This window comes from Hemiscyllium ocellatum, chromosome 45, assembly GCF_020745735.1.
Source record: "Hemiscyllium ocellatum isolate sHemOce1 chromosome 45, sHemOce1.pat.X.cur, whole genome shotgun sequence".
Lineage (NCBI taxonomy): Eukaryota > Metazoa > Chordata > Chondrichthyes > Orectolobiformes > Hemiscylliidae > Hemiscyllium > Hemiscyllium ocellatum.
In genome coordinates, this window is record NC_083445.1 from 3,624,898 (window position 1) to 3,645,724 (window position 20,827).

At 40.1% G+C, this 20,827-nt stretch overlaps 1 protein-coding gene across 1 annotated transcript in view; it reads left to right on the forward strand.

Moving 5' to 3' along the window:
• LOC132835847 (voltage-dependent P/Q-type calcium channel subunit alpha-1A-like) overlaps positions 1-20,827 on the forward strand; it is a 518,300-nt gene that overhangs the window by 277,846 nt on the left and 219,627 nt on the right. Inside the window, exons 9-15 of the mRNA XM_060854942.1 lie at positions 489-604; positions 3,341-3,397; positions 3,619-3,624; positions 10,234-10,323; positions 17,443-17,652; positions 18,936-19,048; positions 19,863-19,975. Coding sequence (XP_060710925.1) covers positions 489-604; positions 3,341-3,397; positions 3,619-3,624; positions 10,234-10,323; positions 17,443-17,652; positions 18,936-19,048; positions 19,863-19,975 — 705 coding nt within the window. The remainder of the gene's footprint in view (positions 1-488; positions 605-3,340; positions 3,398-3,618; positions 3,625-10,233; positions 10,324-17,442; positions 17,653-18,935; positions 19,049-19,862; positions 19,976-20,827) is intronic.

Here is a 20,827-nt window from a genome sequence, read left to right on the forward strand (position 1 = left end):
TACTATTATAGGACAAGCCAAACAGAGAACAGCCAGGGAATTCCTAGAGGCATGGCACTCATCCACAGATTCAATCAATAAGCATATCGACCTGGACCCAATATACCGGCCACTGCAGCGGACAACTGGAACTGACAACCGGAAGCGGCAGAGACAAACCACTATAAATGTGGCAGGAAACAGAAGCGCTTCACAGGAGGCTCCCAAGCACTGAGGATGTCATCTAGACAGGGGACGAAATGTCTGCAACACAAATTCCCAGCTCGGCGAACAGAACCACAACAACGAGCACCCAAGCTACAAATCTTCTCCCAAACTTTGAAGTGATTACTATGGCACAATTGAAATCAGTAATCTCAAGGTTACATTAACAATGCAATGTTGTGAATATCTGGATGTGCTCTTGAAAATGACTTTGATTCAATAGTTATCCTTAACAAAGGTCTGCTGTCACTGCTGTAACCCATACTGGGAAATCTTTATTGCAGAGAGTTTGCCAAAGAGAGAGAGAGGGTGGAAAATAGACGTGCATTCTTAAAACTGAGGAGACAGCAGCAAATTGAGAGAGAGCTGAATGGTTATCTGGAGTGGATTTGTAAAGCAGGTAAGTGTGGGACTTGAACAAGCCTACAATACTGAGCCGGAGTTTAACAAAAGATAAATCGTCTTGTAACCTAATCATACAGGGTATATTGGTGCCTTTAAAAAGATATGGAGATAAACAAACAAGGTGTTAAGTCAATTTGACAATTTAAGTCTGTTTAAAGTAATGGGAACCTTGGTTTTTTAAGTAGAGGCAGCAAATACAAAGGTATGGACATTTTGCTCAACAGTTATCAAATACTTGTTAGGCCCTAGTTAGCATTGTGCCAATTCTGGCATGACATTTTCAGAAAGATATCAAAAACATTGGGATTGGATGCAGAAGACATGCACCCAAAAATGGTAACAGGATGAATGACTAGAGCAGCCGAGATTGTTCTACTTAGAGTTGTTACAATGCAGAAGTCAAACCCCTCTGCTAATTATACTAAAACACACAGAAAAGATCGCCTCGCTTCGTAATCTGTTAAAAATGTGTGAATGAAAGAAGATCCCTGATTTCTACTGTATAAATATAAAGTAATTATTTATTTATTTAACCCTAACAGTGAACACTAACCAAAACTATTAACAATCAGAACACTCTTTCCCCAACTAACCACTTATCCTTTCGCTAACTGTAATTCCATTAATATGCTGTTCCAATATCATAATTATTAAATATTACATTAACATAATTTCTCAAAGTTCATACAGTCTCTTATGCTGTCTTCCTTCTGGTCCTACTTCCAGTCATCCGATTCTCTTGTCTTCTTCTTGTGTTGTCTTCTTACTTTTTACTGCTTTTACATGAAAAGGTACCTTTAGACAGTGCCTTCTGAGATTTCTTTGAGAGCAAGATGTTTATTTCCTTGATGGCCTTTGCTCTCCACATCTACAGCAGTTGCTCTGACCAGTTTTCAAAAACACCCTTGTATTATATAGCCCCTAACATTATACCCTCTGATGGTCCGAAGTTGTCAATGCAATAAATTCAAACTCAATTGGGTTTTGGTCCCCTGAGAATTATTTACGTTAATTGGTTAAATTTAAATTGATGTCGAAACAGCAAGCAAAACGCAGGTATCCATTTAACAGCCAATTGTCACATATATGTGTTTTGGAACAGCCCGCCTCTTAGCTGTTCTGTATACTGGCAGCTGTGGTTGTACTTTAAATTTAGAAAATACCTTCTATCTTAAAGTGACCATACAATCTTTCGACTTCATAATAAAGTGGAGAAAGTCAAGGGAAATTTAACAGATGTGCTCAATGTTATGAAGCATTTTGGATATACAAAGAAGGAAAGAAATGTTTCTATTGGCTAGAGGAGCAGCAAATGAAACATAATTAGCAAAAGAACCAGAGGCGAGTTAAGATTTTATTTCGCAGTAGAACGTTATGATCTGAAATTTACTGTTTGAAAAAGTATAAGGCACAATTTCAGTATTCATTTTCAAGAGCAAATTGGATAGATATGGGAAAAGAATTAATTGCAAGAGAATGTTGGAATAAAGCTAGGTAGAATTAATTGAAAAGCTCTTTCAAAGAGTCAACAAAGAAATGATGGGCTCTATGGTCTTCTTCTCTACTTTAAAATACCTAATCATCTGGAACTTTTTTCAGTCATCAACATCGCCATAGTAAGGTGGACAGTGTATCTTGTTTTATTAAACATATAAAGTTACAAGTTAATCTATAGTAGTTTCAGAAGCTATAGAGCTTTGTGAGAGAGAGAAAAATAGAGATATCGTCTGACAAATCACATGATGGTTCAGACATCATAAATGTGCACCCTATACCCCAAAATCCAAGACATGATGAACGGAAATTGGAATTAATTTATTTCAAAATCAGAAACTTCATGCTGATTCATAGCTTTAAACATTATAAAGAGAATTGACAAAGTTGGTGGAAGTGCAGTTTTCACCATGATCAAGGGTTGTGAAATATCAGCCTGCTGTTAAAATAGACAAGGTGATAAGAAGGAAGTCTAACAGTTTCCAGCAGAGTATAGGACATTTGTAGCACAAACAAAAGAAACTTGAAATGCTTAGAAAATCAGGTAGGATCTATGGGAAGGGAAAGAAAGTTAATGTTAGATTTAGAGGTTGAGATGAGATCAACCATGATCGTATTAAATGGCAGAGCAGGCTTAAAGGACTGAAATGCCTACTCCTGCTCTTAGTACTTATGTTCTTACATTTATTAAATAAGTTACAAGAAAGAGCTTGCACTAATTCACACAGAGTGCTGGTCACTGATCTAACACCTACCTAGGACAGTTGGTATGGTCATGACTAACATTTAACAACAGCCAGGTTCAGCTTTTATTAGCTGAGTGTATTTTGGTTGGGCAGAGTCTGAGAAAGGTCCAATTTATTTTATTGACTTAAATGTAGCATTTAGCTTATGCATTTGGGGCTAATCTGTATGTAGGAAGGGTGAATCTCATTTTTATTTTGGTGTTTCCACCTAAGCAGTAGCTGATTGAAATTACTGAGCCCGACAACTTTATAGCTTGACATATTTGGTAATTGGCCCGGGGAAAAGAAAATTGAACATAACGTGTTCAATAGCAACTCTTCATGTTAAACTTTCTAGAACTTTAATAAATCTTTTCAGGAAATCAATTTTATGTGTATATAAGGCAAATATGTATGTTTTGAGAAATAATTTGCACTGCTCATTAATTGCAGAGCCTTTCATCATATTTCTACCATTTCTTTCTTGTTTTTTGACTATTCATTTCATGCAGAAGAGGTGATACTGGCGGAGGAGGAGACTGACACTGAGGAAAAATCACCCTTTGATGGTAATACGTTCAGTATTATATCAATAATGCGAGCAATGTGCTGATAATCAAGCTCCACTACTCCACCAGTCGCATAAAGCTGTTGATTCAATTACCAAAATGATCAATTGCTTTTCTTTTATACTACTATCCAAACTCATTCTTAAAGCAAGTGGCAAATACAGGATAACACCTAAAATATAATTCAGGGCTAAAATTATATCCCCAAATTCCACACATAGTGGGCGGCACGATGGCACAGTGGTTAGCACTGCTGCCTCACAGCGCCTGAGACCCGGGTTCAATTCCCAACTCAGGCGACTAACTGTGTGGAGTTTGCGCGTTCTCCCCGTGTCTGCGTGGGTTTCCTCCGGGTGCTCCGGTTTCCTCCCACAGTCCAAAGATGTGCGGGTCAGGTGAATTGGCTATGCTAAATTGCCCGTAGTGTTAGGTAAGGGGTAATTGTAGGGGTATGGGTGGGTTGCGCTTTGGCGGGTCGGTGTGGACTTGTTGGGCCGAAGGGCCTGTTTCCACACTGTAAGTAATCTATCTAATCTAATCTAATCTGACCAAAAAAAAAACATAGGTACATTCCCATAACAAAGACAAGTCGGTGCAAGATGATGTTTATTGAAATAAAGAGAAAAGATGTAAACAATTCCTTTGGGCCAAGGGTCAAGAAACAAAGGATAATCAAGGTGGTGACTTCTCATGTCCACTGGATTTCTTGTTGGTGAAACAGAATTGCTGACATTAATGGTAGATGTTCACTTCTGATTCCACTCAATTAAGATTTGAGTATTTGGGTTTGGTCATAGTCTTCTTTTGGTTTTTGCCAGATAGACAGAAACACTAGTATTTGGAAACTGCCAGGTTCTCAAGAACTTGTACTGAGAAATGGACTTCAGGACAGTGTCTCACAGCTTCTGGACATCTTCTTTGCTGACTCCTGGGTCTGTAAAAAGAATTTAAATCCACAAATCCACAAAGTGGGCAACCATTAACATAGAGGCTCCCTTTTTTTTCAAAGCCAGGTTTTCCAATAATTGAAACAAACAACGCATCTCTTATCTCCTTAAAAGCTTTTCTTGCCTTTTCTCCAACTTCACTTGAGTTCCAGGAAATAAGTAAACTAGAGCTCAGGTTAAACTATAGATTAATTTCCAAGAAATCACATAGAATTTCATTTTTCTTCCAAGATCTGTTTATCATCCTACCTCAGCTGATGAATTTGTTCTCCTCTACGTTGAACAACATTTAGAGGAAGCAAAGGATGGTAAGAGCACAAAATGTACTGTGGGTGGGGGATTTCAATGTTCACCACCATCACTGGCTCAACAGCGGTACAGATTGAACTGGTTAGTTCCTAAAGGACATAGCTGCTAGGCTGGGTCCACAGCAAGTGGTGAGGGAGCCAACAAGCAGGAAAAATATATTTGGCTTCATCCTTACCAATCCTCCAGCTGCAGATGCATCTGTCCATGACAGTATCGGTAAGAGTGACCACCATATAGTACTTGTGGAGATGAGGTCCACTCTCCACATTGAGAATACCTTCCACCGTGTTGTGTGGCACTATCACAATGCTAAATAGGACAGACTTCAATCAGATCTAGCAACTCAAGACTGGACATCCATGAGGCACTGTGGGCTATCAACAGCAGCAGATTTGTACTTCAGCATATTCTGTAATCTCATGGCCCGGCATATCCCCATTTAACCATTACCATTGAGCCAAGGGATCAACCCTGGTTCAATGGAGAGTGCAGGAGGGCATTCCAGGAGCAGCACCAGGCATATCTGAAAATGAGGTGCTAACCTGATGAAGCCACCAAACAGGACTACTTGCATGCCAAACAACAATAGCAGCAAGTCATTGACAGAGCTAAGTGATCCCATAACCAACAGTTCAGATCTAAGCTGTGCAGTCCTGACACATTCAGTCGTGAGTGGTGGTGGATGATTAAGTAACTCACCAGAGGAGGAAGCTCCACAAATATCCCTATCCTCAATGGTGGAGGAGCCCAAACACAATCAGTGCAAGAGGTAAGACTGAAGCTTCCTCAGTAATCTTCAGCTAGTGGATGATCCATCTCGACCTCCTCCAGTGATTCCCAGCATTACAGATACCAATCTTCAGCCAATTCGATTCACTCCATGTGATACAAGTAACAGTTGGAGGCACTGGATATTGCAAATTCTATGGGCCCTGATAACATTCCAATAAGAGTATTAAAGACTTGTGCTCCAGAACTTGCCGCTCCCCTAGGCGAGCTGTTCCACTACAGTTACAATGCTGTTTTCTGCCTAACAATGTGGAAAATTACCAAGGTATGTGCTGTACATAAAAAGCAGGACAAATCCAACCTGGCCAACTACCACTCCATTAGTCTACTCTCCATCATCAGTAAAGTGATGGCAAGAGTCACCAATAGTGCTATCAAGCAGCACCTGCTCAGCAAAAACCTGCTGAGTGACACCCAGTTTGGGTTCTGCCAGGACCACTCAGCTCCTGACCTTATTACAGCCTTGGTTCAAACATGGGAAAAGAGCTGAATTCCAGATCTGAGGTGAGAGTGATAGCCCTTGACATCAAGGCTGAATTCGACCAAGTGTGGCATCAAGGAGTCCTGGCAAAACTGGCATTAGTGGGTATTGAGGGAAACTCTCTGGTGATTGGAGTCAATCCTGACACATTGGAAGATGTTTGTGATTTTTGGAGGTCAGTCATCTTAGCTCCAGGACATCTCTGCAGGAGTCCCTCCGGGTAGTGTCCCAGGCCTAACCATCTTCAGCTGTTTCATCAATGATCTTCCCTCTGTCATACGGTCAGAAGTGGGGATGGTCACCAATGATTGCGCAATGTTCAGCAGCATTTGTGACTCCTCAGGTACTGATGCAGTCCATGTTCAAATGCAACAACATCTGGACAATATCCAGGCTTGAGCTGACAAGTGGCAAGTAACAATTGCCATGCTATGACAATCCTTATAAGAGAAAATCTAATCACAGGCTCTTTACATTCAATGGTATTAACATCACTGAATCCCCCAGTATCAACATCCTGGGGATTACCATTGATCAGAAATTAATTGAACTCACCATATAAACACAGTGGCTACAAGAGAAGGTCAGAAGCTAGGAATATTGTGGCAAGTAACTTACCTCCTGACTCCCCAGAGTCTGTCCACTATCTACAAGGCACAAGTCAGCAGCATGATGTGATGGAATACTTCCCACTTGCCTGAATGAGGGCATCCCCAACAACTCTCAAGAAGCTCAACACCATCCAGGACAAAGCAGTCCACTGTTTGGCACTACATCCATAAACAACTACTCCCTCTACCACCAGTGCACAGTAGCAGCAGTGTGTACTATTTAAAATATGCACTGCAGAAATGCAGTAAAGATCCTCAAACACCTCAGCATCTTCTAAACCCACGAGCACTTGTATCTAGAATGACAAGGGCAGCAGGTATATGGAGACACCACCATCTTCAAGTTCCTCTCCAAAACATTCAGCATCCAGACTTGGAAATATTTCGCCGTTCCTTCACTGTCGTTGGGTCAAAATCTTGGAATTCCCTCCCTAAGGGCATTGTGGGTCAATCCACAGCAGGTGGACTGCAGTGGTTCAAGGGGCAGCTCACCCCGACCTTCTCAAGATAATTAGGGATGGACAATAAATGCTGGCCAGCCAGTGATGCCCACATCCCACAAATTAATAAAAAAACTACCAATATGTATACTCAATCCAGTGAAACTGTATGGATAGAACTCAGAAATAAGAAGGGAATGATCACCTTGATGGAATTGTACTATAGGTCCCCAATAGTCAGATGGAAATTGAGGAACAAATATGTAGAGAGATGTCAGATATATGTAAGAAAATAGTGTAATAGTGGGGGATTATAGCTTTCCAAACACAGACTGTCATAGTGTTAGGGGCTTGGATGGTGAAGAATTTGTTAAGTGTATTCAAGTAGTTGTGATGTTGGGGATGGCATTAAATAGGAAATTAGAGATGCATCAGAAAGGATCCAGCAGTTATTATGGGTGACTTCAATCTTCATATTGACAGGACCAACCAAAGTTGTAGCAATGTGATAGAGGAGGATTTCCTGGAATGTATGATGGATGACTTCTTTGAGCAATATGTCAAGGAACCAACCAGAGGGCAGGTCTTCCTTGACTGGCTATTGTGCAATGAGAGAGGATTAATTAGTAACCTTGTGGTGTGAGCTACTTTGGGGAAGAGTGACCATAATGTAGAATTCTTCATTAAGATGGTGAGATGCTCCAAAGTGAATCCAACTGCAGCTCCAGGCCATCAAGCGGTCAGGCAGGAGCTGCAGTTGGACACACTTCTGGCATGTGAAAGAGTCAGGGACATCAGAAGGGTCCCTGAATTCCCACATTGCACAGGAAGAGCATGACACCAATCTTGGATCTCCTGCCATGACTTAACCCTTAAGTTAACAGCAATATCAGTATACTTGTGAGTCTGACATCAGTGGTGGGTTAGTTGTTGGAGGTGTTTCTGAGAGATAGGATTTACATGCATTTTGGGAGGCAAGGACTGATTAGAGAAAATCAGCGTAGCTTTGTGTGTGGGAAATCATGTCTCATGAACTTGATTGCATTTTTGAAGATGTAACCAAAAAGATTAAGGGCATTTCAGTTGTCATTGTCTACATGGAAACAAAAATAGAAATTGCTGGAAAAGCTCAGCAGGTCTGGCAGCATCAGTGGAATCAGAGTTAGCGTTTTAAGTAAAGTGACCCTTTCTCAGAAGCATCAACCCAAAATGTTAGCTCTAATTTCTGTCCAGAGATACTGCCAGATCTGCTGAACTTTACCAACAATTTCCATTTTGCCTCTGATTTACAGCATCTACAACTCTTTTGGTTTTTATTGTGTATATGGACTTTAGTAAAGCCTTTGCCAAGGTTCTGCATGGCAGACTAATTAGTAAAGTTAGATCACATGGGATTCAGGGAGCACTTTCCAATTGGATACAAAATTGGTTTGGTGTTTGGAAATGGAGGGTGAGGGGGAGAGTTGATTTTTTGGGCTGGAGGCCTGTGACCAGCAATGTTCCGTTGGGATCGGTGCAGGGTCCACTTTTGTTTGTCAGTTATAAAAATGATTTGGTTGAAAGTTTAGGAGGCTTGGTTAGTAAGTTTGCAGATGACACAAAAATTGATAGCATAGTTGAGAGTGAAGAAGGTTATCTAAGATTGCAACGGCATCTTGATCAGTTGGGCTAGGGAGTGGTAGATGGAGTTTAATGTGGATATTGCATTTTGGTAAAACAAACAAAAGCAGGATTTATGCAGTTACAGAATCTCTACAGTTTGGAAGCAGTCCAGTCAGCCCAACAAGTCCACACAAATCCTTCGATGAGCATTCCCCCCCCCCCCCCACCCCACCTTATTCCTGTAACCCTGCATTTCTCTGGCTAACCCACATAGCCTACAAATCCCTGCATACTATGGGGCTATTTAGCACAGCCAAACCACCTAACCTTCACATTTTTGAACTGTGGGAGGAAGCCCGTGTAGACATTGGGAGAATGTGCAAATTCCATATAGACAGTCACCCAAGGGTGGAATCGAACCCGGGTCCCTGTGAGATAGCAGTGCTAACGATTATGCCATTGTGCCAACCAGTTAACGTTACGGCCTAGGTAGTTTTGTCAAATAGAGAGGGCTTCAGGTACATCGTTCTTTGAAACTTGCATCACAGATAGACAGGATGATGAAGAAGATGTTTAGTAGCTTGCCTGCATTGATTAGACCACTGAGTATAGGAGTTGGCTCGTCATGTTGATGTTATGCAGAACATTGGTGAAGCCACGTTTGGAGTACCATGTACAGTTCTCTTTGGCCTGCCATAGGAAGGCTATACAGTTCAGAAAAGATATACCAGGATGTTGTCAGGACCAGAAAGTTTGAGTTATAAGGGTAGACTGGACTTTTTTCACTGGAATGTAGGAGGTTGAGAGGCGATATTATAGAGGTTTTTAAAATCATGAGGGGCATAGATAGGGTGAACAGCAAAGACCTTTTCCCTTGGGGGTGTGAGTTCAAAACTAGAAGCATATTTTCAGAGTGAGAGGAGAAAGATTTAAAAGAGATCTGAGGATCTACCTTTTCACGCACAGGGTGGTTGGTATGTGAAATGAATGAACTGCCAAGGGAAAAGGTAGATGCAGGTACAATTACAATATTTAAAAGACATTTAGAAGGTCCATGAATTGGAAGGATTTAGAGGGATTGGGGTAAATCAGGCAATGGGACTAGTTTAGTTTGAGAAACATGATCTACGTGATTAAGTTGGACCAAAGGGTCTGTTTCTGTGTTATATGACTTTATGAAACACACAATCCATACAGAATACAAACTTAGGTTGGGGTTAGAACTGGGTGTCCTTAGGAGTTTGTTAAAATTTACTTAATTCCCAATACTGAACTGTAATACCCAGGTGCTTTCTGGGAGAGTGCTAGTAATTTGCAGAAATTCTGGGAGTGGCAATATTTGCAGTGAACGTCTGGGATTGCACCAGTAATTTAAGGAATATCCTGATAATGCATCAATATAGACAGTGAGTTCTGAGAGTGTGTCAGTTTTCACTGGGAGTGTGCTAATGAACAGTCTTCAGTACATGCTGTGAGACCTATCAGTGTTCATATGAGTTACTAGTGTCATGCAAACTTTACAAAAAGATCCCACGATGAAAATTTGATGCTCATTATTTAAACAGCTTAGATTGGGCTTCTGTTAGGAAGAACTAAGCCTCTCTATTCTATCTCATCCATTTTATTTCTCTTCACTTTTCCCATCTGTTCTTTCCAGCTATGAGAAGGGGAACAATAAAAAAGAGTAAAACTGATTTACTGAATCCCGAAGAGGGTGAAGATCATCTGGCAGACATTTCTTCTGTTGGTGAGTGTTTTACATAGTACTGCTGTCAGCGCTAAATTAAACTAAAAATTGAGAGATACTGTTAAAAAAAAGCTTTGGAGTTTCCCAAATGCAATGTAGAATTAAGTGGACTGGGGATGCACTGGTATAGTGGTATTTTTGCTGGACTAGTAATCAGAGACATTTGAAATGTTCTGGGGACATTAGTTCAAAACCCGTCAAAGCAGATGTCAAAAATTGAATTTGATAAAAATTGGGAATTAGAAGTCAAATGATGACTGTGAAAGTATTGCCAATTATTGTAAAAACCCATCTGGTTTACTAATGTCCTTTTTGGGAAGGAAAACAGCCATCTATAACCTTGTCTGGCCTGTACGTGACTCCAGACTCTCAGCTGTCTTCTGAAATGACTTAGCAAGCTATTTATCAACCACTAAAAAGCCTCAAAAAAAGGAATGAAATCAGATGGACTGTTTGCCATCGTAAGAGGCAGTAGCAACAATATTATCAAAAACCAGCCCTTTCAACTCTGCAAAGTCCTTCTTACCAACATCTGGAGGCTAGTGCCAAAATTAGAGGAGCTATTTCACAGACTAGTCAACCAACAAACTGACATCGTCATACACATGGAATCTTTCACCACATGCAATGTCCTGGATAGTGCCATCACCATCCCTTGGCATTTCCCATCTCACTGGCATGAATGACCTAGCAGAGAAGCACCACAGTGATATACAACTGAGAGGGAATTGCCCTGGAATCCTCAATTCTCCTGCTCCTCGGATGCTGCCTGACCTGCTGTGCTTTTCCAGCATCCACTCTTGATTCTAATCTCCAGCATCTGTAGTCCTCACTTCCACCTGGAATCCTCAAAATTGATTCTGGACACCATGAGGTTTCATCATATCAGGTAAATCATGAGCAAAAAAGGACCCTGCTGATTACCTCACCCACCACCCCGACACCCCATCCCTCCCAACCTCTAATCAATTAATTCTTTCAGCTGATGAATCAGTGCTCCTCCACATTGAACACCACTTTAAGGATGCACTTAGGATAGCTAGGACACAGAACATACTCTAGGTGTGGGACTTCAGCGTCCATCACTAAGAGTGGTTGGCACTGACTGAGCTGGTTGAGTCCTAAAGAGCTCAGCTGCTAATTTGGGCCTACAGCAGGTGGGTGAGGGGAAAACAAGCTTCATGTCATCCTCACGAGTCTTCCTGCTGCAAATGCATCTGTCCATGACAGTACAACCATGCAATCCTTATGAAAATAAAGTTCCATCTTCACATTGCGGATACCCTCAAACATTGTTGTGTGGCACTATCACCGTACTCAATGGGATTGATTTCAAACAATCTAGCAACTCAAGACTGGACATCTATGAGCTGCTGTAGGCCAATAGCAGCAGCAGAATTCTACTCTAACACAACTTATAATCTCATGGCCTGGCATATTGCCCACTCTACCATTACCATTAATTCAGGAGATTGGCCCTGTTCAAAGAAAAATGTAGAAGTTCAAAGTTTGGGAGAAGACTTGTAGCTCGGGTGCTCGTTGTTGTGGTTCTGTTCACTGAGCTTGGAATTTGTGTTGCAGACATTTCGTTCACCTGTCTAGGTGACATCCTCAGTGCATGGGAGCCTTCTGTGGAGTGCTTCTGTGATGTTTCCTCCAGCATTTGTAGTGGTTTGAATCTGCCACTTCCGGTTGTCAGTTCTAGCTGTCCGTTGCAGTGGTCGGTATATTGGGTCCAGGTCAATGTGCTTATTGATTGAATCTGTGGATGAGTGCCATGCCTCTAGGAATTCCCTGGCTGTTCTCAGTTTGGCTTGTCCTATAATAGTAGTGTTGTCCCAGTCGAATTCATGTTGCTTGTCATCTGTGTGTGTGGCTACTAAGGATAGCTGGTCGTGTCGTTTCGTGGCTAGTTGGTGTTCATGGATGCGGATCGTTAGCTGTCTTCCTGTTTGTCCTATGTAGTGTTTTGTGCAGTCCTTGCATGGGATTTTGTACACTACATTGGTTTTGCTCATGCTGGGTATCGAGTTCTGGTGAGTTGTCTGAGAGTGGCTGTTGGTTTGTGTGCTGTTATGAGTCCTAGTGGTCACAGTAGTCTGGCTGTCAGTTCGGAAATGCTCTTGATGTATGGAAGTGTGGCTAGTTCTTTGGGTTGCGGCATGTCCTCGTTCCGTTGTCTTTCCCTTAGGCATCTGTTGATAAAATTAGAGGGTATCCATTTTTGGCGAATACATTGTATAGGTGTTCTTCTTCCTCATTTTGCACTTCTGGTGTACTGCAGTGTGTTGTGGCACTTTTGAATAGTGTCTTGATGCAACTTCTTTTGTGTGTGTTGGGAAGGTTGCTTTCGTAGTTCAGGACTTGGTCTGTGTGTGCGGCTTTCCTGTATATCTTTGTGCTGAATTCTCCGTTAGGTATTCTCTGTATCATCACGTCTAGGAATGGGAGTTGGTTGTCCTTTCCTTCCACTCTAGTGAATCAGATTCCTGTGAGTGTGGCGTTAATGATCCGGTATGTGTTCTCTATTTCTGTGTTTTTATTGATTACAAAGGTGTCATCCACATATCTGATCCAGAGTTTGGGTCGAATTTGCGGTAAGACTGTTTGTCCTAATCTTTGCATTACCACTTCTGCTATGATTCCAGAGATGGGTGAGCCCATGGGTATGCAGTTGATTTGTTCATATATTTGGTTGTTGAATGTGAAGTGTGTTGTGAGGCACAGGTCCAGTAGTTTGAGTATGCCGTCTTTGTTGATAGGTTCAATGTCCTGTTGTCTGTTATGTATGTCCAGCAGGTTGGCTATTGTTTCCCTGGCTAGGGTTTTGTCGATAGAAGTGAACAGTGCCGTTACATCGAATGAGACCATGGTTTCTTCCTTGTCTATGTGTATATTTCTGATGATATCCAAGAATTCCTGTGTTGATCGTATAGAGTGTCTGGATCTGCTGATCAGATGTTTCAGTTTCTGCTGTAGTTCTTTAATGCCGGAGGAAAGATCACAGAAGTGCTTCACAGGAGGCTCCCAAGCACTGAGGATGTCACGTAGACAGGGGATGAAATGTCTGTAGCACAAATTCCCAGCTTGGCGAACAGAACCACAACAAAAGTGTAGAAGTGCATGCCAGGAGAAGCACCCGGCGTATCAAGTGATGTAGTGTCCACCTGTTGAATCTAAGGGCAAAGTGGTTCCACAATGAACAGATCAGATTTAAGCACCACAAACCTGCCACGTCCAATTGTGAATTATGTGGGCAATCAAAGAATGCAGTGGGGGATGCACGTCATCCCCAACTTTAAAAATAGTGAAAGTAGCACGTTAGTGCAAAAGATAAAGCTGAAACATTTGCAATAGTCTCCATCCAGAAGATAAGAATGGATGATCTACCTTGGCCTTCACCAGAGATTCCCAGCATCACAGATGTCAATTTTCAGGCAATTTAGTTCATTCTACATGACATCAATAAGTTGCTGAAGGCAATGGATACCATAAAGGCTACGGGCCTTGACAACATTCCACCAATAACACTGATGATGTATTCTCATAAACTCCAGAGGTGAGGTGAGAGTGGTTGATCTTGACATCAAGTTCATATTTAACCAAGTGTGCATCAAGCAGCCTTAGTGAAACTAGAGCCAACTGGAATCAGGGGGAAAACTCTACTGGTTGGAATCATACTTAGCACAAAGGAGGATGGTTGTAGTTGCTGGACATCAGTCATCTCAGATCCAGGGCATCACTGCCAGGGTTTTTCAGGGTAGGTTCCAAGGTCCAAGTATCTTCAGCTGTGTCATCAATTACTTCTCTCAATTGTAAGGTCAAAAATGTGATGTTTTCTGATGACTGCACAATGTTCACTATTCATGATTCCTGAGCTACTGAATCAGTCCATGTCCAAATGCAGCAATACTTGGACAAGCTGCCTAGTGGCACTCATGCTACACAGTAGAATGGAAATGACTATCTCCAACAAGAAATCTAACCATCATTTCTTGACATTCAATGGCATGACCTTCACTGAAACCCCAACTGTCAACATCCTGCAGATCAGAAACTGAACAGAACTAGTCAAATAAATACTATTGCTACAAGAACAGGCCAGTGACTAAGAACCTTGCAGTGAGTGACACATCTCCTGACTCAACAAAGCCTATCTGCATCTACAAGGCACAAATCAGGAGTGTGATAATACTCCCCAGTTGCTGAGATGAATACAGCTCCAAAACACTCAAGAAGCTTGACACCTTCCATGTCAAAGTAGTATGTTTGATTGGCATCACATCTACAAGCATTCAGTCTCTCCACTATTGAGACTCAGAAACAGCATTATGTACTGTCTACAAGATGCACAAGAGACATTCACCATGGATCCTTAAACTTCACGTTCCAAACCCACTACTTCTACTATCTAGAAGGACATGGGCAGCAGATACATGGTAAGAACAGCATCTGCAAGTTCCCCTCCAGTCCACGCAATATCCTGATTTGGAAAAATATTGTTCTTTCAGTGCAACTGGGTCAAAATCCCACAACTTCCTTTCCAATGGCATTGTGGGCCTGCCTACATCAAATGGGTTACAATGGTTCAAGAAGATGACTCACCCTCACCTTCTCAAGGGCAACTAATAAAGGGTAGGAGATGCTGGCTCAGCTAGTGACAAGGCACAAATCAGGAGTGTGATATCCCACAAGCAATTAATAAATAGCGACCAGTTAACGTACCCTAGGTTCGTATCTAGTTGGGCTGATGTCACTTGTAGAAGAAATAGAGGAGTCTAAGTTATCTTCCTGCTGTCATGACTCTTACTTTCAGATTCAGATATGGAGAACAAGTATTGAAGTGTAATTGATTAAATTATAAGCGTTTCATTTTCTAACTAGCTGCTCCTTTTGTTTGAACCAGGTATAGAGTGAATCAGCTTTCCTCATTTCAACCCTGTTTGTTGGCTACGATAAGAATGTTTTATAGTAATTTAGAGCAAAGGTTCTGTTTCTGAGAACCCAGTAAATGATGAAATTCACAAGTGTGGAGCCCTTTAAAAGATTGAAAACATGTTAAATATCGCTGACACATGAGCTTTGCCACAGATGTTGAATTTTGTTGCTACTTACTTTTTGGTGTGGATTTTTGAATTTGCCAATCATGAACTCATGAATACTGAGGATTTACAGTAAATTCTTTTTTGCATAAAACAATACCTCACTCCCATTAAAATTTTTAAAAATCAAATGGATGATGGAGCAGCGGTCCAAAAGCTAGCGCTTCCAAATAAACCTGTTGGACTATAACCTGGTGTTGTATGATTTTTAATTTAGTACACCCCAGTCCAACACCAGCACCTCCAAACTATTAAAATTTAATTGTGTAGTTTACTAGAAACCAAAAAAAGTACCAGTTACAAGGTGTTTTTGAGTGAATTGAAGTGCAACTTTATTTCTTGTCATAGAGTTATAGAGATGTACAGCACAGAAACAGGAAGTGAAGAAGGCGTTTGGTATGCTTTCCTTTATTAGTCAGAGCATTGAATATAGGAGTTGAGAGGTCATGTTGCAGCTGTACAGGACATTGGTTAGGCAACTTTTGGAATATTGTGTGCAATTCTAGTCTCCCTTCTATCAGAAGGATGCTATGAAACTTGAAAGAGCTCAAAAAAGATTTACAAGGATGTTGCCAGGGTTGGAAGATTTGAGCTACAGAAAGACGAAGTGGTGAAGGCTAATACAAATACCACATTTAAAAGGCATCTGGATAGGTATATGAATAGGAAGGGTTTAGAGGGATATGGGCTAAGTGCTGGCAAATGGGACTAGATTAGGTTAGGATATCTGGTTGGCATGGATGGGTTGGACTGTAATAAAGGCACAACAAACATGCATACAGACACGCATAACGAGCTTTAGGTGATTGTGACAGCACAAAAGTAAGATGAAAGAATATGCATTATTGAAGTCCTTGGGGTGTTCTTGAGGTGCTAGATTTTAACTAACAATATCAGTTGGTTAGAAGTTTTCTGGATCAGTATCCATGAATATTGCAAGTATCTTTAAGTCCTAGGCATTCAGAATTTCCTCCAATATTTTTTGTTATCTGTTGCTTTGTCTTTCCATAGAAAGCAGAGAGAGAACCTTCTCCAGTTTCAGTCACAAATCCATCTCTGCCAAATCAGTTACTTTAAATATAGCTCATTCATGTGTTTCTAAGTATTTACTGCCTCTGAGCTAGATAATTATAGGTGATGACTTTCATCTCCTATGAATAAACTTGTCATGCAAGTGTGAATAAAACAGAAGGTGTAGGTTTCTTGATGCCTGACTGGTTTCAGTCTCTTTTGATAAAAATGGTAATTTCACTTCATCTACTGTTGGTTTCATGAAACCTAGCTCATGCTGTGGCCATTTTTAAAATCAGCATTCTTTCCTTTTTGGAATCAGTCCATGAAAGTACTAGATGTTAAAAATTGACGATGGAAGTAGAAAATTGCTACTCTGTATTTTTCACTATCATTAAACCATCTGAATAGTTTTAAGTGTTCCAAAAAAAGGATTTACTAAACTGCCAATCTCATCTCCACTAATGTATAAAGTGACACAATGAAACAGTAACTAATGCTCTTTGAAATATACAAATGTTAATTTATGTCAAACATTTTTCTGACTTCATCATTACTTTTCATCATGGTTTGAGCTTCCTGAATGATTTGGCGAGTTAAGTATGCCATCTGGTATTTACTGAGTCTTATTTACTCGAAGAGCAGAGGTTCCACAATTGGTCGCTGCTGATGCATTGATCTCAGTGTTGCAATTGACTTCTGGTTATCTGTGCTAAGGAAGAGTGGAAATTCATTCAGAATTATTGTTCTTGATTGCTACAAGAATGTACAAAGTTCGTGAATTTGACTTGAGGGGAGAATTCAGCTTGATTGTGATTGTCTTATGGTTGAATAAGCTATATATTTACATTGGATATTGAATAGCAACTGGTTCTAACCAAACTGTACTTTAGTGCACCAGCTTCAGGACAGGAGAGGAGAAGAAAAAGGAGCATCAGACATTTTGATCAATACTCTAATATGATCTTTTTATTAATTGACTGTCTGTTGTCTTCTCCTGGAACAGGATCTCCTTTTACAAGAGCAAGTATTAAAAGTGCCAAACTTGAGGGATCTTCATTTTTCCGTAAGAAGGAAAGACGGTTTCGCTTCTTCGTCCGACGGGTAGTGAAAACTCAGGCCTTTTACTGGACTGTCCTTAGTCTGGTAGCACTCAACACCTTGTGTGTTGCAATTGTACACTACAAGCAGCCAGGTTGGCTCTCTGACTTCCTCTGTGAGTATCTCAGAATATTCATACGTATTGTAAATCAGCAATGATTGTACATAGGCTGGACTTCGCTATGTATAGGTATATTTAAAAAGTGATAGGGTTTCAACTACAATATTGTCTATGTCTACTTCAGAATTAGGGCCTCAAAGCACAGTCCCATTTTAATGGCTATTTATTGTGCACCCTATAATTAAACAGAAGTTTATGTTTTGTCATTAGTAAAGGGGAGACAATGGCTGAAGCGATATTGCCACTTGACCAGTAATCCAGAGTTCCAGGTAATGTTCTGAAGTCCTGGGTTTAAGTCCCAGCACAACAAATGGTGGAATTTGAATTGAATAAAAATCTGAAATTAAAAGTCAATTATTTAATGATTGGTTTCATTGTTTATTGTCATAAAAACCCATCTGGTTCCTTTAGAGGAAGAAATGTCTGTCCTTACCTAATCAGAATCCAGAGCCACTAAAATGGAGTTGACTCTGAACTGCCCTCTGAATTGGCTTAGAAAATCACTCATTTGCTTCCAAGGGCAAATAAGGGTAGACAATAAATACTCGCACAGCCAGTAATGTCCACATTCCATGAGTGAATGAAAAAAGAAAAATCCTGTTGAGTTTTCAGGCCTCTTGGTATTAGAACAGATTTTGGTCACTCAGACCAGGGTTATTTTAATGAGGTGGGCTGCTGTCTGACAATTGGAAAACTCAACTATGGGCTATAATTGTATTCAATTTGCCTAAGAAAACTATGTAGGAATGTATTATAGCAGAAAAAGATCTCTATTATTATCGTAGAACTTTATAATTATAGTGGATTTAAATTCTATAATTTATAGTAGAATGGTATATCCTACATGTCATTTAAAAAAAGCTTTTAGGCATTGTATAACAGCACAGCTTATTTTTATTAAAGAATGCTGCAATCTTCATGTACCAATTCCTTCATACCTATTTTTAATGGAAACGGTCTATGTAAAACTGTGTAAAACAAGAGGAGAAATTGCTGAAGAAACTCAGCACATCTTCCAGCATCTGTGGAGAAAGAGCAAAGTCAATGTTTCGGGTCCAGTGAACTTCTTCAGAACTGGACCCCAAAAAATTGCCTCTTCACAGATGCTGCGAGACCTGCTGAGTTTCTCCAGCAATGTTTGTTTTTGTTCCTGTTTTCCAGCATCTGCACTTCTTTGTTTTTTTTTGTTTAACCTATGTACACTTGTCTTACTGTAACCCTGCTCCATTGCCTTTGGTTAAATTATTAACTGATTGTCTTTTCTCCTTCATTTTCAGACTATGCAGAATTCATTTTCTTAGCACTCTTTATGTCAGAAATGTTTATAAAAATGTATGGGCTTGGAACTAGGCCTTATTTTCATTCTTCTTTCAACTGTTTTGATTGTGCGGTAAGTAGCAAGCAATGATTTCTTTGAAAGGTTTATTCTTAGAATTCCCTGTAATGTCTCAGTTGGTCAATGCATTGCACATTGTGTATCTGAGGCATAGACTAGGAAAAACCTGAATTCCAATGCCTGCTTTGTGCTCATTTAACTGATCTTGCCATATGGACTCTCAGAGAATGAGTTGGTGGACCTGATAAGGCTTGGAAGTTATAATTAAGGTTGTGGCAGCATGTTCAGGGGAGAAAGATGGGAATGTAAGATTAATTTTATAAAAAAGGTTAGTTCCTGAACTGATCAGTTAGTTTGTTGAAGAGTAGTGAAGCTCACTCATGAAGATTGACTCTGCAATAGGCTTTGAATGTGATGGTCAAAAGAAGAATTGGTAACAATATTTTAAACATGCTGATGATTTTTTTTCTGGTTGATATTTTCAGTCAAAATATAAGTGTTCAAAATGAAAGACCAGTGAAGTAAACCTTCATAAACATGTTCACAATTTTGGAGTCATCACTTATTGTGGAGATATGTCAGAAAAGTATGATTCTTCCTTAGGCTAACATTCAGATATGTGTCTTTCCAACAGCATGCATTGGATAGTGAAGGCCTCACTCTTCCTCCCTTCTATTCTATCTCTGAGTAAAGATTGAAAGAAAGTTAGATCATTGCTTTGGGTATGACCATTGATGAGTACTCTGAATCAGATCAACATCTCAAAAAAGGCTCAACTAGAAACACTTTCTGAGCTTTTGTGTATTCACAAGATTTTTGTTTCATTTTTGCTCTCTATAATGTGTTAATCTGTATTCTTTTATTTCAGGTTATTATAGGCAGTATTTTTGAAGTCTTCTGGGCTGCTGTTAAGCCAGGTACCTCTTTTGGCATCAGTGTTTTACGGGCACTCAGGTTACTTCGAATATTCAAAGTTACAAAGTAAGTTTTCCAGTTTGCCATTCTGTCAGTTTAATATTTGGCTGATAATATTAGTGGTCACATATACGGGAGTGTACATAGTTTCTTGATATTCTCTGTTCCGGATTTTCTGGTTGGAAGATTATTTTTATAGCAATGTATCCTGAAAAATGTACCAGGACTCCTTGTAAATCCCAACACACTGACTCTACAGGAAATTTTCTGGACAATTATCCTGCATCTGCAACTCTCTGAAAATGTCTACAACCCAGAGGGAGATAACAGTTTCCAACTCATTTACCTGAATAGTTATCCAGGAAAAAACATTGAACAATTAAAATCTGCTGTAATTCCTGGTAATTAAAGAGCTGAACTTCACCACCCTTCTAAATAACCAAAGACCTTGACACCCTCAATTTGAAACTCTGTTCACGATTCATTAATCTACCTACACACAATTTACACACAACAGAAATAAAGCATGACTTATGTTTTTCTATACAAGGACTAATTAAAACTGTCTAATATCAGACAGAAAATTGTCAATGCTTTCACCCTCAACACCAACATTATAGACACTCAAATCTCATTGAATGGTAACCCCTGTATCCACTTTAAAGTTATTTGACTTGGAGCAGGTCTGTCATTTATTTTACTACATTGATGGTGAATGCCACAAGCTCCCTTTGGATGAACATATCTGTATTGTTTCCCATAAATGGCAATCTGATGATGCTGCCATGCATGCACACAGAATATCTCCTTGTGGTTCTGTGACAGTAGTACAAAGTCCTTGGGTAAGAACATCTTACTCTGTCACCAATAATCTTCCAGGAATTTAAAAATAAAATTATAAATTTAATTAAACTTGAA